General features: G+C 44.7%; 1 protein-coding gene and 1 long non-coding RNA gene across 2 annotated transcripts in view; both read left to right on the forward strand.

Annotated features, from left to right (window-relative positions):
- The window catches only part of dph1 (diphthamide biosynthesis 1), a 71,141-nt gene extending 67,214 nt beyond the window's left edge, over positions 1 to 3,927 (forward strand). Inside the window, 2 exon segments of the mRNA XM_062552282.1 lie at positions 1,936 to 2,070; positions 2,951 to 3,927. Of these exon segments, the coding sequence (XP_062408266.1) occupies positions 1,936 to 2,070; positions 2,951 to 3,037 (222 nt within the window). The 3' untranslated portion in view covers positions 3,038 to 3,927.
- Positions 3,928 to 7,496: 3,569 nt separating this feature from the next.
- On the forward strand, positions 7,497 to 10,778 carry LOC134099833 (uncharacterized). The gene is made up of 2 exons (XR_009941180.1): positions 7,497 to 7,763; positions 10,295 to 10,778. It is a non-coding gene; the product is annotated as an uncharacterized LOC134099833 (long non-coding RNA).
- Positions 10,779 to 26,260: the final 15,482 nt, after the last annotated feature.

Genomic DNA, 26,260 nt, shown 5'->3' on the forward strand with positions numbered 1-26,260 from the left:
ACTCACCAGGGAGAATGCTGTAGAAATGGAAATGTAGACGACGTCAGGAACCCCGCGAAAAAAACACGACACCGTCCCAGAAGCGCTCGGCAATTTCCACAGTGTCTCTGTTTCCACTTTCATGTCAGAGAATAAGGGGAATTATTTTGCCATAGACCTGTAGTGAATGCTTGAGCAGGAAGCATATTAATTTTTTCTTGTGTTCCATCCTAATATATCCCGGTATGTCCCCATTTTCTCAATGGCATTTAGAAGAGACGAGGAACATAGACATAGGCTGGATGGAGGGATTGTGTGTGTGTGCGTTGTGTGTGTGTGTGTGTGTGTGTGTGTGTGTGTGTGTGTGTGTGTGTGTGTGTGTGTGTGTGTGTGTGTGTGTAGGGGGAGGGGGGGCAGAGGGTGGGCAGGCAGGCAGAGTGGTTATTTTCAGTGCGTCTCATGTTATATTTATAGTCAATAAGACACACTTGCCTCCCCTGTCAGCGTAGGGATTAGCAGCGGCAGTGAGTAGCACCCTCCCCACACACACACACACATACATACACACACACACACACACACACACACACACACACACACACACACCACCCCAGAACTCTGTAAGAGGCACATGAGGGATGAGAGGAGGGGATGGAGAAACGGAGGGGATGATGGAGAGACTAATGAAGGAGTGATGGAGAGGTGCGGCTTAATCTGGGGAGCGCAGAGAAGCCGTTTGAAACAGGACGAAGACCGAGCGAGCGAAAGAGTGTGCGAGAGAGGGAGGGAGGGAGGGAGTTAGAAAGAGAAGGAATGAGAGGGCGGGAAGGAGGGAAGGGAGGGAGAGTGGGAGAGAGAGAGACTGAGAGGGAGGAGGGAGCTAGTTTGCTACAGGAAACGGGGTAGACATAACACCGTGCGGAGAGCTAAAGAGAATGCTTTATGAGGCCTTTTATGAGCTCAAACAAGGGAGAACAAAACGTCAAAATAAGAGCGCTGCGTCCTGCATGGCGAGCGCTGAGCCAGCTGTCCCAATGTAACAATAGCAACATGTGTTTACCGCGCGGCGACAACAACACCACCACCAATGCCGGGGCGAAATAAAGACGAACGCTGCTCACGATCAATGTCAGACTGACTCAGGAATGTGACTGAGTACAGCAGGGCCTGCCTGGCTGCCTCAGACAAGTAGAGGGAGTTCGTGTCCTTGAGCTTAGACAAACAGGTGATGTTCAAGTGGTCATCGTATTAATTATAATGATAATGGTCACGGGAGTAGCGGGTGGCGGTGAGCCTGCATTCTAGGCCCTCGCGCTCAGGCTACGCTGATGTGTTTCATTATCGTGTCAGTTGCCACGGCAGCGATCGCCAGGGGGTTTGCGGTCTCAGGCGGCGCTCGTCTGCTCACGTCCTCGGTCAATGGGAAAAGGATGATGGCTGCTCATTTGTGGGATTTTCGCCGGCTGTCCGTCCCTGTTGTGACACGTGTCTGTTCTGGTTGGAGTCACGGCGGTGTCGCCTCTCGCCACTCCGATTCCCCGTCGTGATCACTGGGCCCCCTCCACCGCCGCGCTACCCGTCACATGACTGGCGACTGGCACAGGCACTCATCAGGTGACTGCCATCCCCGCTGCAGATCCTTCCAGAAGCCCCCTCTCATGCTCTCTCTCTTCATCTCTCTCTCTCTCTCCCTTTCTCTTTCTCTCTCTCTCTCTCTGTAAATGTCTCTTACCCTCTGACGCTGTCTCTCTCTGTCTCCACCCATGTCTCGGCTCTCTTGTCTTCTTGCGCGCTCTCAATCTGTGTTGATTCAGCTGGATTGTTAATGCATCCGACATCTTTGTCAGGATGTGTTTGTTTTGCTATCAGCAGAAGCCTGGCCGTTGACTGTCTCTGTGCCTCCCCCCAACCCCCAACCCCCCCTGCACCCCCCCCCCCCCCCCCCCCCTCCTCCAGGCCGCCGTGGCACTGCAGCAGGCCGACTGGCAGGAAGTCTACCCCATGGACTTCTACTCCAATCAGAGCCTGGGGCCCTGGGCCCCCAATCACCCCGACAACCAACCGGCGCGGCCCCCTCGTCGACAGGCCCAGGTGCGTGGTATGGCACGGCACACAGGCACATGCAAATTTATGAAGGGGTGGGTAAGGAGGTGTGGGGGGGGGGTGAACAGGTTGTGGGGCATATAATTTATTCAGATGTGCCTGAAAACCTAACAGCTCAATAAACCCAGTAGGAGGTGCAAGCTGTGTTTGTGTGTGTATGTAAGTGTGTGTGTGTGTAAGTGTAAGTGTAAGTGTGTGTGTGTGTGTGTGTGTGTGTGTGTGTGTGTGTGTGTGTGTGTGTGTGTGTGTGTGTGGCTGGGGGAGTGAAGGCATGTGTGGGGGATTGAGAGCATCACTATGGTGACCCCCTCCGTGGCTTGTGGGTAAGTGCACTCTGGAGGTGTGAGGACAGTGGTGTGGTCTTGTGCCAACACGCAGGTTTGCACATATAACATCCATGCCACCCGGCACTGCTCACCATGCAGTCGGGGGGGAAGATTCATGAGCTGTGATGGGTTTTAATTGATGTGGATAACTTGTGAATAATGCAACAGACCTCACCGGTCTGGTGACACAGGTGTGTGTGTGTGTGTGTGTTTGTTGTGTGTGTGTGTGTGTGTGTGTGTGTGTGAGAGAGAGAGAGTGAGCGTGAGACAGAGAGAGAGAGAGAGAGAGGACCGTATCCCTCAAATGTAATTGTCATGTCTCCCATGAAAAAAAAGTTGCTGGTCAAATGTAAAATTTAGAGTCATTTTCTTGCCCTATTTCCTTATTGCGTGTGTGGTTGCTGTTGCTTGCTCAGTATTTATGTTCTGTTTTGGGAGTGTTTGTTGAAGAGCCCAGCACTCTCCGATGGGGCTCATTGGAGGTGTAATTTTAAGCGTAGTGTTTTCTAGCGTGCTGAAATCTCTGCCTTTGGCTTTTCCAGAAGAGTGGGCAGCCTCCATCGCAGCCTCCCGAGCCCAAGCCCTGTGGACGGGACCAGAGCGCCCCCTGTGGCTGTCAGGAGGAATGACGGGACAAAGCAGCAGCGGCTCTGCTGCTCTCTTCCATGTCAGCAGCCAACCACGGCTTATCTTCCCCATCTGCAGGAGACTGGCCAGCCAATCAGAGCCCCAGAGCACATCGTCAAGGCGCGTCACGGGGACGATAATGTGGAGCCTCTCTGCCAGTCTCTCCCTTGATAATGGCAACGATAGCAACAATAAACAGCAATAACAACCACAGACACATCACCAAAAAGGACCTCTATATCACACTTACTGTATGCCTTTGTCGCACACTTAATGTATGGTGAGAGAGTGAGAGAGAGGGGAAGAGAGGGGAAGAGGGGGAGGAAGAGAGAGGGAGAGGGGGAGGGAGGAATGGAGAGAAAAGAGAGAGGGAGGATGACTGAGCCGCCCTGTTATTCTTGTTCCAACAACCTGTGGGCATATTCGCTTCCATCATTGTCACCTTTTTCATTGCTTAAGCACATGTAACCACACTTCAAATATCTTGACATTTTGAAATATTCTTTATAGCAGCCAAAGGCTGAGTAGACACTGGACCTTGAGTATTGTAAAAGACATTTACCACTGCATAAAATGTGTCCTCTTAAATCTACAGAATGGAAATGTCATTCACATTTTGCCCTTGGCCATCCAGATGTCTTAATGCAGAAATCAAAAGACTGTTTTTATTTTATTTTATTTTTTTTTATGTGACGCGAAAATTGAAAGACCCAGTGGAACTCTGAGATCGCCGATCTTCCTGGCATGCCCCTCGGAGATTCACAGCCAAGCTTATTAGATTCGATGTCTGTTGAATCACGATGGGCTGCCCTTGGGGTGTTGAACCTCAAAGCTCAGCACCGTGCACATTAATGATGCATTGGTTATTCAATCAATTAAACATTTTTTGGTGGTGTGTTGCCCAAGGAGCTTTTTGTTTTGCGGTGAGGAGAAAGCCCTTCTGCAGAGGGGAATTTATTCCACTAAGCAAGTGTGTTTGTGTGTGTGTGTGTGTGTGTGTGTGTGTGTGTCTGTCTGTGTGTATGAGTGTGTGTGTGTGTATGGCAGTCTGCGTGACTAAGTAAAATACAGCCTGCAAGCACAGACGCACATGCCAGCTCATGTCTCTAACTCTGATTTGTGCCTTTCTGAATAAAATAATGTCATGTACTTTGAGTCCTGGTCATTGGTCCGGTGGGAATGTACAGTAGCTGACTGGAAATGCGGAAAGAGAGGGAAAATTCATATGTTGCTGTCTGACGGTTTGGTGTGCATTGTTTGTTCCCCGCTGATAAAAATGTTAATTATTTATAACCCAAGCTCTTCCTCACAGCTGTGTGTGTGTGTGTGTGTGTGTGTGTGTGTGTGTGTGTGTGTGTGTGTGTGTGTGTGTGTGTGTGTGTGTGTGTGTGTGTGTGTGTGTGTGTGTGTGTGTGTGTGTGTGTGTGTGTGTGTGTGTGTGTGTGTGTGTGTGTGTGTGTGTGTGTGTGTGTGTGTGTGTGTGTGTGTGTGTGTGTGTGTGTGTGTGTGTGTGTGTGTGTGTAAAATCATGTCCGTCTCAATCAAACCAGTTTTTCCTCTGTAAGCCTCGGCTGCAGGTAAGCTCAGAATGGCCCCCTCTTCCTGCTGGCACTTTTTGCCTCCATGCCGGGGTAGATGCCCCCAGAGGGGGCAGTAGAGCTCTGGTCTTCGGGGTAGAAGGGGTGGGAAGGGCATGCTGCTGGTCAGCCCCCACAGCTCACGGAGAACCTCCTGCCTTCAGCACGGCCACTAGAGATCTCCTACGCGCTGCATTATTCAGTGATCTTTCACACTTGAAAGTGTCTGGAAAGTAGGTTTCTCTAGGAGAGAAAAATCAAACTCCCCACGCTCAACTGGTTGGGCTTCATTCTGACTTTCCGTGCTGTTTATTTCAGAAGCCTTGAGTAAAACCCAGCTCTCTGTTGAAGCGCTAGATTCATTGACATGGCCCAGGGGAAGCAGAAGCTAGTGGGACACTTCTTCACAATATTTTCTCTTCATCTGTTCTTCAGACTGAGTGAGATTGCTTACATTTGTGCACTCGCTGGTATTTTGAGTAGACTTAATGGGGTACTAATTATACCATGGACAATAACAACGTCCCTTAAAATGCAAGAAATCTGAAGACCAGTTTAAAATTCATTAGAGGTGCAGTGGTTATTATTAAATATAAATAATGGTATGGAAATTTACAACAGCTATGTGCAACCAGAAATATTATTTTATAATATTTTAATATATTAACACAAAGTGGATGGTGTGGAGTATGTGGATGTTCGCACCCAATTTAAGAATCAGGCTTTATCATAAATATTACACTCAGTCACACTGCACTGCAACCAGTTTGCTCTTTTGTGATTTTTCTGGGAGAGTGTAGAAGACTGTCTTTTTTGTGTTGTTGCTCTGTCGTGTTTTTGTTAAAGAAATGCACTAAATAACTGGAACTGTTACAATTCTGTTTGTCTGGTTCTTGCCGAGTGATTGATTTTGCAGTTGTGGGCTTTGCAGAAGTGGGTGTAATTGTTGCAGAGTCCACAAGGTGGTGCTCTGCTCATAAGGATTATGTGTGTCAGGGCCCAGGAGAATGACACATCCCGTATTCTCGTGGGGGACTGATTTAGTGATGTATTTTGTATAGCAGTGGGTGAGTGTTTGGAAAAGTGCAGAACCCTATGTACTCTCATTGCCTAAATGTGCATGTCTGTGATTGCTTCCAGATGTACGCGGAATGCCTTGCTATCTCTCCTTCTCTCTTTCTCTCTCCTTTTTTTCTCTTTCTCTGGCATCACCCGAAGTATCCCTCCCTCCTTCCCTCCCACTTGCTTTTTCCAAAAAGTTTTGGACTTCACATTTCCTCTGCCAAGGGCCTCCATTTCCTGTGTTGTTCTGAGGGATTGGCAGAGAAAAGCAGGGGAGAATTAGTGCCTCTTTCTCTCACAGCTCATCTGATATCTCATAACTGACACGACCCTGTAAGCTCCTCTGCTGACGGGGAATGGGAAGAGCCTTTGCGCTGTGCCGTTTTTCAGCGCACATGACGATCGGTGCCAACTGTGGTTTTGAAACTGATTGTTTTCATACGTCTCCCGTTTGGCTGCCAGCTGCACTTTGACCCAGAAGAGTGCAGTCTCTCGCAACAGCTGGTCCCGGAAGCTGCCCGGGTCTGGCCCGGTGTTGGCCCGGACCCATCCTATTGCCCGAGCTGTTTTCTTTCCCTTTTTTTTCGCAGAGGTGTGAAAATGTAAAAGCCGGTTTGTTTTTCTCTCTGCGGTCCTCCTGCGAAAGCCGGCGTTGAAACGGGAGCTGGAGGGATAATGACATGGTAATGCATGTGTGTGTTTCCGAGCAGGCCTGTTTGCCTGTTGATATTCTCCCTGTGTGTGTGTGTGTGTGTGTGTGTGTGCGCGCGCGCGCGTGTGCGGGAGGGCGTCCATCTGTGTTTGTGTTCTCGTCCCTTCCCTACTTCAGGCGGCTGGGTGGAGGTGGCGCAGCGGAGGTGGATGAGGGGGCAGCTCATGTGAAGCGCCTGACAAATTGTTTATCTTCCTGAGACAGGAAACGCTGAGTCACTTCGGCCACCTTCTCTCTCTCTCCCTCTCTCTCTCTCTCTCTCTCTCTCTCCATCTATCTGTCTATCTATCTATCTATCTCTCTCCTCTATATCTCAGACATGGGCACACAAGCACACTCGCTCCCTCTATCATCATATTTTGCTTTTAATCTCTCTATCTGTCTGACACACACACTTGCTCCATCTCTTTCACCTCATTTTCTCTCTCTTTCTCCCTCCCTCCCTCTCTCTCTCTCTCTCTCTCTCTCTCTCTCCTGTTCTCATCCAGCTGCCCCATCCATCCATCCAGTCCTCCCCCTCCCTCCCTCCCTCCCTCCCTGCCTGCTCTGAGCTTTGGAGGTCACATAAACAGGAAAGCATGTTTTTCTCTGCCCCATCGTCCCTCCTTCACTCCTCATTTCCCGTCTCCTCCTCACGTGATGTAACTCGGGTCCATGCCCCCCCCCCCCTCCCCTCCTCTCCCATACCCTCTCTCTCTCTCTCTCTCTCTCTCTCTCTCTCTCTCTCTCTCTCTCTCTCTCTCTCTCTCTCTCTCTCTCTTTCTCTCTCTCCTTCCGGAAACATCACACAAGATGTGGATAAGCCCGATAATATATATGCCTGTTTGTGTGTGAAATGAAAAATGAAAAAAAAAAAAAAAAAAAATCTGGGCACATTAAGCAATCACGCCCCATGGAAAAATAGTCCCGACTATTAGTTCATAATAGCCCCTAGTAAATCTCCAGGGTCTGCGTGGTGCCAAGGCCCCGCTTGCACAACAGCGGCCACGTCTGAGCAGAGGCAGAGAGAGAGAAAGAGGAGGGGACTTGAGGTGATGGTGGTGTGTTTTTCTCTTTTTTTTGTCAGTTTTGTTTTGTTTTCGTTTGGTTCCTGATTCCTGCTTTGTTTTGACTCCAAGACGTCCACATGTCTGTGGTCCAGGAGGAGCAGGGAGAGGCGCGGGACGAGGGGGCCGGAGGAGGAGCGAGCTGGGCAGCGTGTTTATAACCCACGCTCCCCAAAGCCCACAGTCTGCGCAGGCAAACAGCACGTGGCTCCTAGCTCCTCCGGGGTGGAAAAAAAAAACATACACACTAAAAAAGAAAGAACGAGGGGAGAAAACACCTGGATCCTTTTATGTGGACGCTCACCACGACCTGACAGTTGGCAAAAATACGGTATTTCTCTCTCTCTCTCTTTCTTTCTCTCTCTCTCTGTCCTCCAACTGTTTTTCAAAGTGGTCAGTAGGGTTTTTTTGCAGTGTCTGTTTTTCTACTCATGCCTGCCATAAGTTGTGTTTTGGTGACTGTTGCTTTCGGTTGAGTTTTATGTTTCTCGTTTCGTGGATATGAGTTTGGGATAGAATCTGGACAAGTGACATGGCTTCAGGTTGTTTATGCTGGACGGGGAGCTCAGAGGTGCGTTGACCTGGTGGAAACTTGTGGACCTTGCTTAGGTGTCCGGTCTAGAGCCCTTTAACCCTCATGTTGTCCTAAAATCTTACGACGTTCGTTGTCCTTGGGGTCAATTTGACCCCAGCAACAAAAAACTCTCAAAAATGATTAAAATTATTTTTTTTACCCAATTTTTTTTGTGGTAGGTAATTAACAAGAGTGTAATAACCACTATCAAAAGCCCTACAAAACAATACCACCCCCCCACACCCCTTTATGAACCCTGGAACCCTGACTGGCAATATGGCCAATCCAGTGTCAACAGCCCAAAGGCTGACTTTTTGGACTTTTTCAGACCTGCCAAAATAACTTATATGTAATATGTACTTGTATATGAAATAATGATAATAGCTACATGTTCTCATACTATTACAATAATAATATCCATAATTTGTCAAATATTCATTTTCATCATGTTTCATAAAAATGGGGTCAAATTGACCCCAATACCACCAACGTAACTATTTTTTTTACAGGACATTGGAAACATATTTTTGTGCAAATTTCATGTTTACTCTGTTGTACCCTTCAAATAAGGAAAAGTCATGAAACTTGAAGCAAAACAAAAAAAGTGAACCATATATTTTATGATGTTAAACACTGCTTGGGGTCAAATTGACCCCAAGGACAATATAAGGGTTAAGGTGAACTCACTCAAGGCAGTGTTTATCAATCTGTTTTTACAGCAGGGGCAGGACATGTGGCACAAACTCTGCTGTTCAAAAGCCCCTCTGGCTACTGTGGGCCCATCTGGTCCCATTTTCGGCTGGGCCAGGAGTAAGAGCGGATGATTACAAACAGAAACCCTTGTGTGATGCAACAGAAAAATGTGGAGGACAGACGCTTGGGCACAAGTCCTTTTGGATGAGGACACAGGGGGGGTGAGGTGGTGTCCAGCTGAGGTGACCAGAGTGTGAGCCTCCCCACAGGGACCACAGGCACGTCAGGACCAACAGGTGGGGCCACAGAGCAGAGTCATAGACACTACAGCCAGTGACAACTTCCTGTCGCTGTTAGAGGTACAGTATGAGCCTGGTTAAACAGAAATAAGGTGATAATATGATATTCTGTTATAGACCAGAGAGCTGACCTGTAACCAGTATCATCCATCATTGTCATGGAAATGAATGTGTGCACAAGGAAGAGAAATAATAGGATTATTTGAAACCAGGCCTTATATCCAATGCGTTGGCTAAGCAACAGCCGTAATTGTGAAGGCAATAAACATGCTTAAATCTGTGAGGATGTAATGTGATATGATTCCCTGCATCAGGAGTAATACTGGAGTTGATTTGAATTTAACAGCAGTGATGTTTATACTTTAAGTTATTACACAGCTCTTCATAATGCTGCAGAATGTTCCATTCACTTGAATGGGCCTTCCCAACGGTTGGTGGTCTGATATTTCTCAATAACAGACCTTTGCTAAGTATACCCAGAGACTTTCTAATGAGAAACAACACTCAAAAAAATCCCCTACAGAAATGCATGGGGTTAGTTTGTAACAGCAATATGGCAATTGTCTACACATATCCCGTCCTGCTACAATAAGTCCCTTCAGCACGGAACAAGACCTGTTCGCACTGTTGGGACTTATTGTCCGATAATGACCGGCGTTCTATACATTATCCCTTATTTAACTAACTCCTTGCATCCAATGATTACAGGGTATGAATGAATCGTGCTTGGCAGATGAGAGCACATAAGACGTATGTGGGGACAGAAGAGTTAATCCAGTATGGATTTATACCTGTGTGGGAGAGAGCCACGGGTAGGATGGAAACGAGAAGGATGGCTGTAAGAATGGATGAAAGGATCTGACAGGAGGAGGAAAAAATGAAGTGTTGAAACGAGATGACTAATTGCGCGTGGGAGGTCAGTCTGTCCCTTATTATAAAAGCCAAAAAACACTTCAGGGTGAAACAGAAAATAAAAACTCCTTTTGAACCTCTGCAATACACAGAGAGGGCAAAGAATGAATGACATGTGAACCAATTTCTTTTGCATCTAAAATATTATCAAATTGTATTTGTCACATTTTGCATAGAAAATGTTCAGATGAGCTTCAAAAAAGATACCACTGAACTTTTCTTACTTTTTAATAGGCTACTTGGTTACTTTTGCACAGGGACACAGGAGGATTAGGCAAGCGTTTTGACTAGAGAAATAAGTGTCACTTTGAGATAGAGACAGACAGACAGACAGCTAGCTACACAGCTCGGGGAAACTAAAGAACATGTGATTGTGTTTTTCAGCTCTTTCCGCCGACCGGCAGGACGGGTCATTTCGCAGAAACTCGGCCGCTGCTGATAAACGCACCCCTTCTCAGCGCTCCTCCCAGCCGGATACACAAAGCACTTGAGAGCCACCAGCATGGCGAGGCGAGCACATATACTCCAACATGAATCCTGCCTAACTGGAATCTGATGGGGCCCTGCTGGGCCAGCGGCAGCACACAGCACACAGCCCTGTGTAAGAGCCCTCCCCCCCCCCCAAGCTCTTGTCCCTGAACAGTAAGAGTTTACATGCTGTGGAGGATCAGCGGCAGCATGGACTCTCTTACGGTGCAGGGAGCAGAGCCACTCTCCTGCTCCTGGAAGGGCCTTGGGGGTCACAGCCGACCTTGGAGACGGACACACACAACAGCCGGAGACAGCTTTGACAGTTAATTTGGTTTATTCGTTTGTTGAAGCATTACATTGCATTATGAGTATGAATAAAAACTGAAATGAAAAATGATTTCATCCTTTTTGTTTTCACTTTATCTATTGTCTAACTGGATCATAGCACAACTGAGGATACAGCACCCGGTGCGGTCTAAGACAATGACAGATTGACCTTTTTCCTTCTGTTGGGGACCTGGCACTGTTAGAAAAGCTGTGGTGATTCACCCAACTCCTCTCCTCCTGGCTCTCTCCAGCTGTTCTGCTATAAAGGTCACTGGCAAAGCTCTGAAGTTCTACAGAATGTTTGTGTTCGTACACAACAGGACCTCACAGTGTAATGAAATTGCAGACTAGCACAGCCCTCCGGGAGTTTTCTGTCCCTGGAAGGAATGACAAGCTTAACCCATTAACCTAGAAGTGAATTCCTGCCTGGTAAGTCGACATGTCAGTGAGTGTGATAAGTGGATGAACAAGTATGGCAGGCTGTGTATAGTAGGCTACTCACATAGCATAAGAACACCTTAGAGAAACACCTTAGCCTTATTTTTTGATACAGTATAGCACTGTACCTACTGTAACTGCAGGCATCTCATTCTCTTAGCTTGCATGTTTCTCCAAGAATGACAAATACTCACTACTGTGTTTATGACTCTATGCATAACATACATCGTTTTGCTCATGGTTGTAAAGATAACAAGGCTAACAAAGCAGATAGAATAACTTCATCCCTGTGATGTCTGCCCCCTAGCGACCATGGCTGTAGACTGTTACCAATGGTGCTGTTGCTACAGTAACAATCTAAAGCCACGGTAGCCATGGCGACAGCAGCAGGGAGAAAAATGGGGGTTCGCCGTGGAAACTGCAGATGAGGCAATCTGATTGGCTGCGCCACCGTGGAGATACTATGTACGCCAATGCAGTGGTTTCCTGGAGAGTCATCGCTGTTCCTCCTCAGTTGTTTGCTTCCTTTATCTTACCCGTAAAGCACCGGAGATGTGTGCGCAAATGGACATGATTGCTCCGCATGCCTTCCCAGGCTGCTTTCTGGGCTTGTAGAGGCTTGACAGACATCAGTAGCCATGACTGTAGACTGTTACTGTACTTTCAATGAGTAACAGCAGTAAGCAGTCTAGAGCCAAGGTGTTGATGCACTGTCCTTAAAGATGTAAGTAGTGCTCTCTCACGGCAATCTCATTCAACGGTGCATTTACCTAAAAAGACTTAGAATTGAAGTTATATATAAAAAAAAATGCATTATGTTGATCGGTGGTTGTCTATCGCAGGAGATTTCTATTATCAACAGAGTCTTGAGTGTCGTGACTTCATTTATGGGATATGTAGGCTACACTCAAATGCACAGTGGTCAGTCCAAAAAAGGTGGTCCGTGACCAAAGTAGTGACCCAGTTTCTGATACCGACTATTGATTGCTGTGCAGATTATCTGCGACTGGCACAGTGACGGGATATCGGGTGGGAGATGAGAAGTGCCATCGCTGTCTTATGCAAGATGAATTGAGTAACACACTCTGACGTCAAAGCTTCCGACCTGTATGAATAATGACACCATAAACCTGCTTCCATTAAAACTCTCGATGGCCACAAAAGCCTGTTGATTCTAAACGCGGGATCTGCAGTAGGCTGGTGTAGCATACTTGAACGCATTACTATCACCACTACTACGACCGGAAGCGTGATGTTGTTGTGCACTAGAATTAACACTTGGGTGCATGTTTAACAATCGCCTGTGAGATATTAAATAGATCACTAACATGACCTGTATTCTCATCATCTGCTCCGTGGCAGATACTTTCATGTCCCTGTCAAGGAGGTGGACGCGTGTGACATTTAACAGTGATGTGACGGTGATGTGGAGATATTTCCCTACTTCTTAATCATTTGCTGTCTTCGGCGATATTATCACCCTCTTAAACAATTCGGTCGTTTTATTAATAATTTAGAAAAACGACTTTGTGGTACTAGGACTTCTTTCGCTGTCCATGGTGCCGACTACCGTAAATACTGTGCTAAGCGCCCTCAATCTTTCCACGCAAATGGCTGGGAAATCAGAAAAGTAGGCTGGGCATCCAACTTTTTCAATTAATAATCTATCTTAACCCAACATAGTTTCATTTCTGCTTTTTAAAAGCTAAAAAGCAGGTGATGTTGACACATCATTCCAAGGCCAAGTCATATTTTCTTAGTTTTCTTTAGTTCTTGTGACGTCCACGAGAGTGAACTTTCAGCACCTTGGACAAGAGATGCAGACTTGTTCAACGTATCGACACTGCTCTAAGTAATTGCAGAGTTTAACAGTTAGTATAAATGATCAACAATGCTCCGAGTAAGATCATTGCAGTTTATCTTATGTGACCTGCAGCACAGGAAAATACACGCATTCGAGTGCAACCCTTTCTGAGATGTCAGATAGAAGAGATAACAACTGCAAAAGACATCAGGGCTGATGCGAGGTGGTTAGACAGAATAATGAACACCCGGAGCATGTACATTAGTATTCCTCGCAGCACACTCGGAGATGCCCAGGGGATATTGGAATGTTCCCCACGCACAGCCCACCCCCACATCTCAGCCCACTGCCAGCAAGATCGCAATGCGGGTGATGGACAGATGCGCTGCCTAGGTGCGCTGCCGCTTTAAAGGGTCCCGCCGGGCGATTGGAAATCGTCGACATGTGCGCAGTAGTGACGCAGGATTGACTTCATCTCCAAGTACGTCACAACATTGAAATTTCAAAGGCAAAGGAAAAAAGGGGAGCGCTGGGAATGAAGTGATTTGATTATTCCAAACGCCACAGGATGTTGGTGTTTAGACCTGCCAGTCAAATGCGTCCAAATATTTCAATTGCAGGTCTTTTGAAAAGATGCAGATTGTGTTGTCTGCTCGTTTCAGTTAATAACATTTAAATATTAATACTGCATAATAATATTAAACCTCAAAACAGGTAGGCTAAATATGAGGCAGGGTAAATTTGGTAAGAAAAGAAGAGACGGGTTATAACAGGTTTATATTATAGGTTAATAATACTACTAATAATAATAATACTAATAACTTAGGCTAACTGTCCAGTCTAAGTTAAGCCATAATACTATTTCACGTTGTTCTTTCTCGATGTCATTATGTTGTAATAACATGAAAAGTGTTAATTGAAATGTAATTAATCGAGATGAATCACCATCAATTTAATAATCTGAATGGCATCGTGCAAAGCAAAGGAAAACATGACTGAGATTTTTTATTATTATTAATACCCCAGACGTCCTGTCGTCTACAGCAAGAATCTACAACAAATGTGCACCGCTGACACAATTTCGACGCACCAAAAGAAGTTGACTATTTCCGAGGCAAATAATCATCATCCGAAACACACCCGTACGGCATGAAGCATGCAGACCACCGACTCAAATCTCCTGGATCAGTCCTGTTGTTGCCCATGTGCGCTAAAGTGAGTCACACTGCAGCAACTTTCAGCCCCCTTATCAGCCACCGTACATTCAGTAAAAGGCCCGCATATGGAATTAAAAGTCGTGATATTGCCTTCATCAAACAACTTTTCAGTTCATACACCTAGTTCGTCGATTCACGACAATATTTATCCCACCTTAATCTTGCTGTGATGGCATTATTTGACGAGGAATCTCGGACATACAGTTAAAACGCATGGTATTTCAAAGTTGAGGACAATGTAAAGAGAAACGTACCTGGTTCAAAGCCAATGCCCATTTCACCAGCTCTTGTCATCATTTGTCACCAGTCGCGATTCAAGAAAGACTCAATAAATATTTAAGGTAAATCTGACTACTGCATCATGGTAATAATATGTATTACAAAGAGGCTAACGAGGTAGCCTACTGGTCTTCTAATATCTAGGCTACAGCTATCAGAGTTATCCCTTCTGTTTTATCCTGACACCCTTCGTATCATATACACTAGTGAAATTTAGCGGGCTCTCCCATCGTTGGCTTTTTATAGACATGCCCGTAGTAGTAATGGGTGAGGGAGGGGGGCCTCATTCATTGAAAAACATCACCTACATTAGGCTTGTACGTGGACGTCTACGTCACTACGGCACTACGTCACCGAGGAAATGCAACGGGAGGACGCCAGGGTTCCGTGTGGAGCCAGAGAGCACAACAAAATGCGTAAAGAAGCTCACGACTCAAGCGCAATAATGTCCAAGCATCATTTACAGGGTTACGCGTTGAGTATTCTTTTTGATTAATCATTTATTGTTTTATCCTTGGAGGGTAGGCTATGCGGCGCACAGATCTTAATGTAACGTGCGTAATGTGAAATGTGCGTGATAAGTAACCTACAGATGCCAATATTCAACAAATTTTCACCTGGCGCCGTGGCCCACATTTGAGCCCACGTTGCAGTGAGAGGTCGTTTACTAACCTAATTTAGATGCTGGACATGTTAAAGACGTAAACTGAGATTTTAGTTGTGAATAAAACATGAATCGTCGCCATCAAAATATTTCACGCTGCTTAGAAAACATTCCGTAGTAAGCTGATCTTTTCATCGATTTAATGTTTAATCAAATCAGAGAACAACAGATTGCAGAATCATACAGGGTTTATTTGAAAATACTGAGTGACAGTCATTAACATGGCGAAATTGATGCCCACACTTATTATACCGCCCTGTACCCAGACAATCGCTCTTACGATGAATCACGACAGAGAGAGCAGGTTGCCTTTGAGCCCTCGTTCGCAATGCCAATCTCTTTCTCTCGTTCTCAACTCTTGTCACTTCCGCCCACTCCTACCCTATCCTCCCCGTCCCTCCTAAACATGATCGCCCACACACACTGCTAACTCGCTTTGCCACCTTTCTATAACTCATTTGTTCTATGGTTACTCATTGTGTCCGCATTTTCCCCTTACACACTATTTTTTTCAGAGGGTGCATCACGGTTGTCAATGTAAACGGGTTAGTTACATGTTAATTGTCCCTGTGCCAGATAAATAGACTCTGTCATAATACGAAATACAAGGCCTTGTCATAGATCAATACATATTTCAAGCATAGCCTACATACAGTCTAGTCACACACATTCAAATTAATTCATGCACTGACGTAAAGAGCAATCCCTGAACAGGTTCAGTAAATCAATTTGCTCTCATATGTGTGATCATGACTGTGGCAGTGGGTGCAGAGGGATGCAGGTCAGTGGTCTGTGAGGGGGCTGCTTTTGGAAAGAGTGAGGAATGGCTCCCCCGTGAAAGTGTAAAACGGTGACACAGGGAGGGAAGACTTCAAGAGAGTGAGTTGAGGGGGGGAAAACTTCAGGGACACCTGCCTGGCTGTGAAACATCTCTCTCTCTCTCTCTCTCTCTCTCTCTCTCTCTCTCTCTCTCTCTCTCTCTCTTCTTTCTATCCCCATCTCTCTTCTTCATATAACATACACATTTATGGAACAACAGCAAAACAGCTGCAGAAAGATAATTCACTATTCTCAGTTATAAGACATTGTATTCATGCAAGCATTGTATTAATTTCTCTATTTATCTAACTTCCCCTTTGACATCCTCTCTCCTCATATCTCTTTTACTGCTATCCCATACAGATGAACATTTCAGAACTGTTTGAAGTATCTGATGTTATAAGGTGCCAACCCATTTGTTAGGAGCCTCTGTATTGCACCCTCTGAAGAGTCTAGATTTACAATGGAACTACGCTGATGTTGCTGTGGCAGATGTGATTTTCATTTAATGATACAGTATAATCTTATATTATTCCATTCTAACATTAGATTTACATAACCCTACCTTCAATCTGTCTTTGTTTACCTCAAAACTGCTCTATTTCTTTTCAATACGAGGAACACGAATACAAGCAATACGAAGTTTCGTAAAAATGTACTGTTAAGAATGTCAAATAGCAGTATAGGCTACACAGGAGAGACATTCGATCCCTAGTACTGTTGGTAGGGGCCAATCAACAATGAAATATAATTGCAAAGATATTCATTTGTAAGCATATTGAACATGTTCTGTATTTGTTGATCATGACGTAATATATAAAGTTGTTTACTGTGAAAATGTAAAACAAACATTATTAAATGGCCTAATAAGGAAAACAGCAACATATTGGATTGTAAGTAGTCTGAATCTTTACTGTCACTTTTTAATCGTACACAACAGGACCTCACAGTGTAATGAAATTGCAGACTAGCACAGCCCTCCGGGAGTTTTCTGTCCCTGGAAGGAATGACAAGCTTAACCCATGAACCTAGAAGTGAATTCCTGCCTGGTAAGTCGACATGTCAGTGAGTGTGATAAGTGGATGAATAAGTATGGCCGGCTGTGTAGTACTGTAGGCTACTCACATAGCATAAGAACACCTTAGAGAAACACCTTAGCCTTAGGGAGCAGATTTTTTGATACAGTATAGCACTGTACGTAGCTGCAGGCATCTCATTCTCTTAGCTTGCATGTTTCTCCAAGAATGACAAATACTCACTACTGCTTTTATGACTCTGACTATGCATAACATACATCGTTTTGCGCATGGCTGTAAAGATAACAAGTGTGAGTGTTTTGTAGATTGTGTGCTTACATTTTATAACATTGAATTGTGAGGCCAGAACTTTAAAGCCTAATGACAGGTCTCAGCATTGTAAAGCTAATTGAGGCAGTTGTAGCGGTGAATGATTGTGTGGTTCAATATGAAAGGTGTACTGAAATGCAAAATGCATATGTTTACTTAGCCTATTTGTCAGTGTTCTGGACATCTCAAAAAATCAATTTGGTAACATTCAGACACCCAATAGTACAGTCTCTGACGGTAACATTTGCATTAAGCAACCACTTCATCTTCCTCAACACACACACACACACACACACACACACACACACACACACACACACACACACACACACACACACACAGGCATAGTTTCCATCACTCATTGTCAAGGTCAACACATCCTCCCTGGTGTTCTATTAACCCAAGCCTATCCCCTTAACCCATCCCCCTGGAAGTATAAATCTCAGTCACATAAAAAGCTGTGGGCCAGGCACCATCTCAACCTGTGGTGTAACACATCTTCAAGCTGCCTCTCTAAGTAATCGCATAGCATGATTACTTTATGATGATTGAGCAGATATTTGATTTGGCATTGAACTCAAGCAACAAGTCCACAACTCTAGAACTCTATGAAAATGCAGATTTTAATCCAGAGTTTCATAATAGCCATTCAACAGGCTAAATCCAGATGAACTCGTCTATGACAGTGCCATCCTTCAGGTGTGTGTGTGGAGTTGGTGGTTGGGCCTTGCACTGAGATACATGAAGCTTCTTATTTGATTCAAATGGGAATTGAAGTACATGACAGGATGACTTCATTGGCGTTAGTGCGCTGTCTGTTAAGTGTATGATACAGTTTCAGGGTCAGTTGCATAATACAAGACTCACAGCAGCTTCTATAATGAGTCGACAGCAGGACTGGGAGTTTTACAGAGTGTTTGCATAAAAAAAAAAAAAAAAACACGAGAGACCGAGTGTGTGTGTGTTGGGGGTGGGCATTTTCCTTTGAAATAATGCATATAACATAGAAAATATGTATGCTCAATATTCCCTTTAACCCTTTACTGTTTCACTTAAATTATTAATCTCTGGCTTCAACATTGTTAACCATAATGTTTTTACTGTATACGTCGAAGCCAAGCTGCTTATGAGCTAGGCAAACTAACGAGATGCCTATTAATAAAGAATAGCAGCTCAGAAGCAATTGCCGTCTGTTGGGCCTTTTACACAAGCCATTCTATTGATTCCTATGATCCAGGCACGATGTAATTATGCTTGTGAATTAAATATGAGGCAGACCTACGTCACTGGTGCCTCTGAGCCGCCTCACCTTCCCATCCTCGCAGCCTCCACACTGTGCCTCTCATTCCTTCCAGTTCTAAGTCATGGCCTTCACAGGAGTACTCTCTCTTTCTTTCTCTCCCTCTCTCTCCCCCTCTCCCTCTCTCTCTCACTCTCTGTCTCTTCTGTATCCTTAGTGTTGAATTGCGTGTAGCCATCTACTACAGCACTGTGTCTGTTTCCCTGCGTATTCCCTGCAGCCCTGTCTCTATGTGCTGCTGTGTAGCAGTCGGTGCACTAATGTTATGTGCATCTGGACCTTAGTGCTGCTGCAGCCGCAGCTGCTGCAGATGTCAGTGAGTATCAGGTAGAGAGATGGAGAGAGGGAGGGAGGGAGAGAGAGAGACAGGGAGGGATGGAGGGAGGAAGAGAGAGAGAGAGGTAAAAGAGCCTCAGGGTTGAGGATTCACCTGCAGAGGTCTGGCTCCCTCTCCCCTACGTCAGTCATCAGTATTCTGTCATGTCTCTCTCCGTCTCCGTTTCACTCTCATCTGGCGCTGCTGCGGCGGCCATAAGGAGGACTCCAGAGTTGCTCTCCAGCCATTACACTCACCACAGCCGCTTTCTACGGTGGTACGGCTGAAAAGGGCTCGAAAGAGTTTGCGCTCTTGGTGAAGATATGGTTCAAATATGCATTGTTACTGGGCAGAAGTCCGTGTTTGGTAGAAGATGTGGTGTCAAATGTGTCTTTGTTTCTGCCTACACAATAGGCTATTTCCTGTTTCTGTCAAGTTGGAGACATTTTGAGGAGCTCTTGTTTTTCCTTTCAGTCAATTTAGTGTGCGACTGGAAAGTTTGTTTTCCCCACAACACTAGCCTGTGCTGACAGGACAACATCTTTTCCTCATCTGACTTTCAAATAGAAATAGCTCAAAACAAATCTGTTGTTGAAGGCAATGATCTGTAGAGTGTTTACACAACTGTATCAGAAAAGCTAAGTAAGAGGACAAGTATTGATGTACTTATTGACTAACTACTACTTCAAATAGTGAGTGTCAATGTAAAGAGGCAGTACATTCCCAAACAAGAGAGTAACAATCCCTCATATCCGTTCCCTATTCTATGCTAATTGTAATTTCACTGACTTAAACTGTCATATCTGTTTAAGTCAGCTGTTTCAGCTGTTAGTGCTCACTAGTGCGTCATCATCTCAGCACTCGTGCTCACGAAGGCTATAGTGTAAGAGGCGCAGCCAGAATCCCAAACATCCAGAGAGTTTTATTTTTCCACAGAGAAGGATGGATCAGAGAGTGTGAAGAGTGTGAAGTAACAGAAAACATCCCCTGTCCTCTAAGGACAGTTCTACATCAAAGTGAGTTTTTTGTATAATAATAATTGATGTTTTTTTTTTAAATGTAGTCCTTGCCCATCCTGGGAGCTCAAAAGCATGCATGCATAAAGCCCTGTGTTGGTCCAGGAGGGCGGCACGAGACGTGGTCGCTCCATTGAAAGCCCCGACCCACCATCAGGTCACGAAGCCCAGGCTGATCTCTCCCTGACAACATGGACAGCTCTGGTTGAGTCTCGCCAGACTGAGTGGACGGCAGTTGAGAAGGGCAATGGGTTTTTTCCCCTTTAGCATCACTGTTAACGTGAGGGCCAGAGCTCATACTCATTACATAACTGAATAAAATGAAATCCACATGAACATCACAAGATATCTCCAACATAGGTGACCTTATTAGTAAGTCACCGAGCAGAAATGGATGATCTGATGAACAGCTTATAGCCGTTTCAAGACAAAACAGCAGAATGTCAGCATCTGTCAGTTTGGGATGAATTTCCCCTCTTGTGACAGATTTTTAGATGTACTTTTTTTTAGAGGTTCTGGCCTAATCCTTGTAATCTAGACCAGGCTAAGTAACATCACCCAATCAGTTCTACTGTCCATTTCCTCAGGAGAGGAGACAAAAGGTTAATTTGAGGTCTTCATAGATTGTTGATAGGATTCATAAAAAGTACAAAAAAAATACTAAGGAAAGGTACTGTGCAGACAACACAAGACTCAAAAACTGGTTCCCATGAACTTATGCCAACAACACCCTTGATTTATCTGATGAAGAGTGGCCAAAACATTGCATTGTTAGCCTCGGGAATATAGTAAATTGATATTCATCTGTGGACCTCGCGTGGAAAGAATGTGCTCATTCTTTTACGTTTTCTTCATGCCTAATGATTCGTCATGGTCCATATGACCCTTTCCTGACACTTTTCCTATGGAGTAAGAAAGCATCCTGGCGCTGCGAAACTTTAAAGTGTCAACAGGATGATTTAATCCATCAAGCAGAGAAATGACTGACAACAGTTATTAAAGTGTAAAGTAAAGTGAAATGAGTGGGATTTAGAGGTGGCAGCTGGCAAGGACTTGCAGAACACAGTGCAGGAAGATGCAATGGATGTTGGACAGACTGGCGTAACTGCTTTGTATGCATGTAGTGTGTGTCATCCATCAAAAAACACTTGGTTCTTAATGTGCTATCTTAATAATTTTTTTTTAGTTTATATCTTTACATAACTTTATTTATGAATAAGAAAAAAGTTTACTTTGATATATATTTTTTTTTACAAATTACGTTTACAAACATAGGCTGACCCATTCTCAGTCAGGAAGCAACACCACTGTGTCACAGCTGACGATTGCAATCGGAAAACCGTTCAACTAGCATCTATTGAGGTAAAAAAAAAAATGGCTGAAGACGAGTTCTGTGAGGAAAAAGAAGAAAGACAAAGGTCACCCAGTCACAGTCGAGAGCCTAAAGGTAAAAAACAAACGAACAGACGGATGTAATGCAATGGCACATCGTTGACCTGTTCTGTCTGAGGATCTCCATCTCACTATTTAATGTATACATTTGCCTTTTTTCACGCCCGCGTATTTTGCATGACATGAATATTTCATAGGGTGGACCGCGTCCCTCGCCCCTACATGTTTCTGTTCAAAGCACAGCCACTGCTGACAGGTTCAAATTAATCAAGAAGGATCACCCCAAGGCAGCTGGGTGAGACAGTTTCTCTCTCCGACCAATGACAGAGAAGAGAACAAGGCTGGCATGGATTAGAAAATAACCAGAATGCACATGTTTGCTGCCAAATCACAGGCCACTTTTTGTTTCCCCTCGCCAACAGCACTGCAACTAATAACCCAGCTCATTGCCATGCATCCCACATCTTCTTTTAGATGACTCCGAAAAAAAGTGACTGCCATTCCAGGTTGGCGTCGTATTCCTTCCTCTTGCCCTCATTGGTACTCATAGCCGCGCTCCCTCAGCAGAAGATTTTCTTATGACTCATAATGTGACAGCTTAAACCTCCAGACTGAGTCGTGTCTGATGAAAACAGTGAGAGGGAGAGAGGAGAGAGCAAAAATGCAGAAAATGAGAGTGTGTGTGTGTGTGTGTGTGCGAGAGAGAGAGGGAGAGAGAGACATATACACAGAGAGTGTCAAAAAAGAGAGAGATTGAGATGTAGAGGAAGAAAGAGAAGTGAACGTGAGAGAAATAGAGAGACTGAGAGAGAGAGGATAGGAGAGAGCAGTAAAATGGCAAGGGAGAGAAGCTGACAAGAGATGGAGCGCGAGAGAGAGAGAGAGAGAGAGAGAGAGAGAGAGAGAGAGAGCGATGGTTGGCGATTGAGAGAGAAGCACATGTAAAGCGTTGAACTCGGGCATTGGGGGATATGCATCATCTCTCCCCATGTCATCCCGAGTAGCTCTCCAGGGGAGGACAGGACAGGGGGAATGAAAGGCTGAAGATGCACAGCGCTGCACTGGAGTGGCATGCATCATAATGGAGCTCGGAACATCTCTCGCCACACAATGGGCCACGCTGTCCTCCACCCCCCCTCTCCTCTGATCCCGCCATGTCCTCAGATGGAGGAGCAGCACATGGAATATCTTTTGAGAGTCCTCCAAATACCAATGAAATGAGCTAAGGTTGATATTGCAGTCACTTCCTGTGTGTTATTCATGGCTATTCTGCATACATGGGGCCACCTACTGGCGACAAAGAATATTGCACGTGCTTGGAAGCAAGGATCTCGAACTCAGGACCATCCAATATTATTTTTTCTCTCTCTCTTTGGTATCCATAGCGATCGATCCATAAGCATATGAAGACTTTTAATTTAAACCCAACGGCACAATCAGCCCACATCCCTCTAAACTCTCTCTCTCTCACTCTTTCTCTCTCTCTCTCTCTCTCACACACACACACACACACACACACACACACACACACACACACACACACACACATACACAAGGAGGCACACAATCTTTTCTGAACATATACACACACACAAACATATAGACACACATTTAATGAGACACTCTTTTTTTCTTTTACACACAAACACTTATTCTGTCCACACCACACAGAGCACATGACTCACAGCGATGACTCATCTCACTCCCTTCCCCCCAGCACACATGCACACACACACACACACACACACACACACACACACACACACACACACGCACAGAGTGTATTATCTCTCCTGGCTAACCTTGGCAGAGACTGAAAGGAGGGGGGCTGGTATTGTGGCACAGTAAGATCTCTCCTTGCCTCCTCCACATACATTATCCCTTACCGTCCTTACTGGGGTTTCTGTCTGAACAATGCCATGCTTCTCCTACACGCCACATGCTGCCTATATATTGAACAGATTAAAAAAAAAAAAAAAAAAAAAATACAGATGTTTGAGTGGCGGCTTGCGAGCATGCATACAGCTGATGTGAGCCATCTTTGAAATCGCCTTCCCAAAGATGGCATTTTGTCCTTTACAGAGTTTATGAGAAAGGAGAGCTTTGTTTACTTCAGTGAAATAGCTCAGAGTATCCGTAATGTGTCCTTTAACTCCATAATCACAGGCTTTCAGTACACAAACTGGTTTAAAATTCAGCTTGTGGACCATTTTGATACAAACAGATTTAGTTACGTACATTCATTAGACTGAAGGGTAGGCCTAATAGTTCATGTTTTAAAGCATTTGATAGTACTGCCTAATTTCCATAATGTCATAAATTTAATTAGCAAGATCTTATTACTTTTTGGTCAAGTACATGGAGCTGATAATTGGATAAGAATATGATGCATTGCATAATAACAATGCTTTAGATATTTAAAACTGTTACTGGACCATGTCCACTTATTATTATTATTATCATCATTTTTGTTGTTGTTGTTGTTGTTGTTGTTGTCGTTATACTGGCGCTACATTCTTATTTTCCTTGTATGTATTGCTGTAGTTTTCATATTAAACCTAAGACAGTTTGGGAGTGTCATTATTAAGTTAAAACCGACAAGCCGCAATGCTCAGTTTACAGTGTGGGTTGCCAGAGGATGTTGCCAAAATATGTCAGGAAATGTCTTGCCTACCAAGGCAAAATATAGTCTGAGTTTTATTAATCGCTCGGTATATTTTAGTCTTGTAAGGGCGTCACACAGACTTTTTCACAATAAACAATCATACATGCTTTGCACCTAGGATATTTAGGACTAATACAATTTTATTTTTGAATAGTGAAATCCGCAACCAATTGTGAAGATAGATCAAATAAATAAAGTAGGCTAAGTGTGAAAGTAAATAGGCTACACAAGTAATGCACTGTACATGGCTCTGGGTTAGGCTACTACAAATCATTTACTAAATTACCTAAGGAAGTCAAATATTTCATGTCCTTGTAATAACTACACAAAAACGTCTCTTTGTTGGTTTAGTGCTTTTCCGTTGGTTTAATCTGTTTCTAGAAATTCTCACCTCCAGGCTCGAGGGATATACAGTAATTGATCGCCTGCGCAATGAAGTCCGTTACCGGAAGCACCAGAAAGTAGAGGTTTGTCGCTGTCGCCATTAGATGTCAGTGTTATCACGAAGACGAGGAGTGAGACCAGCCTTGGAGCAGGCCAAATTGTTATCTAAACCTTGTAAGTACTTCTCACCATTTTGAGTTTATCTCAGTTGTTTGTCAGTTGTTTTTTTTTTTTACGGCATTCTTTGGACATACTGTGTACCCCAGGCTTGGTCAGACCAGAGAGCCATCATGGTCGTGCTGACCGTGAGATAGACCTCTGAAGAACCATGCACAGGGTGACAGGAATTCACGCCAAAAGTCCATTGTTATGTTCCCTGTTGTGTTGCATTATGGATAAGCGCAAGGCCAAAGTGTCAAAGCAATTATATGCCACATCCTCAGTGATCCCACAGCTCTGAAAATTGAACCGTTAGCTTCCATGTTGGTTTGCAGCAGGAAGAGCTATTTGGTGTGCATTCCCCTTATGCCATTGTGATCATCTATGAATCATAAGGACTGTGACGCATAATTAGCATGGGAACTTAGAGGGGAGGTCACAGAAATGAAATGATTTAGACTTCTGCTCCAAACCACCACTGGTTGGCTGTAATGGACTGTACCGCAGAGCCTCTAATCACCCATTGGTGAACCTCACTAAGCATATGCCAGCATACCACGAGACCCATTTTGCAATAATGTATTCAGTGATAGTCAGTCCATGTCCAAAGAATTACCACCAGCCCACGAATTGGCTGGCAAGTGCTGCGAAGTGATCACTGCACTCCCCGTAGTGGAAAATGTGCAATTTAGTTAACCTTAGAATCATGTATCATTTTTGTTTTTTTGGTTGTTGTTTTTTTTGCCATCCATAAATATCCTCTGACATTCCCAATGTCCATCCTCATAAATCTGCAACACATACAAAAAAAAAAAAAATTGGAATGAAAGGTCACTGTTTGGTCTGGGTCAGGATTCACAGCTTGGAACTATGCGGCAGCCATATTTTCCGCCACATCTTTTCCTCTAAACGGCTGCCGTTTCCTCGTGACCCGGCAACCTCTGGGAAGATGTTGGCAGGGCCGTATACGTTTCTTGGCAAGGGACTTCTCGGTTGTTGTTGTTCACTCTGGCCAGTGGCAAAGTGCATGCCGCTCACCAAAGGCGTCGCTGATGCGGCCCACTTCCTGTGAGCTTGAATGGCTTGCCAGCTGAGCCTTTTTAACAAGATAATGATCATCTGAGTCATCTCGCCATCTATTCCTGGCCTCTCCGGGACCAAGGGTCCTCGGCATCTAAAACCGGACACCCAAACACTAGCCACTGCAAGCACAACATAAATGGAACATAAAAAGATCTTTCACGAGAATGAATCAGAGTGAGCATCTCAATATGTTAAAAGGGTGTCTAAAGAAGGTATTGCACATCCAATTGGGAGAAACTGATGACGTCATATACCAAGACGATGCTATTTTTGTCTGTATGACGTTTTGTTCTTAATTTATCTCAAGGGTCCAAGATGGAAAGCCTGCATTTGGGCTAAAGGGTCTCATGAAGCACCTGGACACCACAGCATCACGCAAGGTAATGAGGTAAACCATTGTGGCATGTCTTTTCAGGACAGGCTATCAGAACCAGGCGGGGGCGGGGGTGGGGGGGGGGGGGGCACTTGAAGATCAACTGGTAGAGAGCATCATCATGCGCTGATTTAAAAGGGCACATCTGTAAAATACTGTTAAGATAAAAAAAAAAAAATGGATGAAATGTCTGCTGGATGTCTAAGTATGGCCATAGATGGATAGATTAGTCCTAGAGAACCCCCAATGAAAGAAGTTTAGTCTGAGTCTAGGCTTAATCCATGTGTAGGAAGCTGT

The sequence above is a fragment of the Sardina pilchardus genome, chromosome 13 (genome assembly GCF_963854185.1).
Source record: "Sardina pilchardus chromosome 13, fSarPil1.1, whole genome shotgun sequence".
Lineage (NCBI taxonomy): Eukaryota > Metazoa > Chordata > Actinopteri > Clupeiformes > Clupeidae > Sardina > Sardina pilchardus.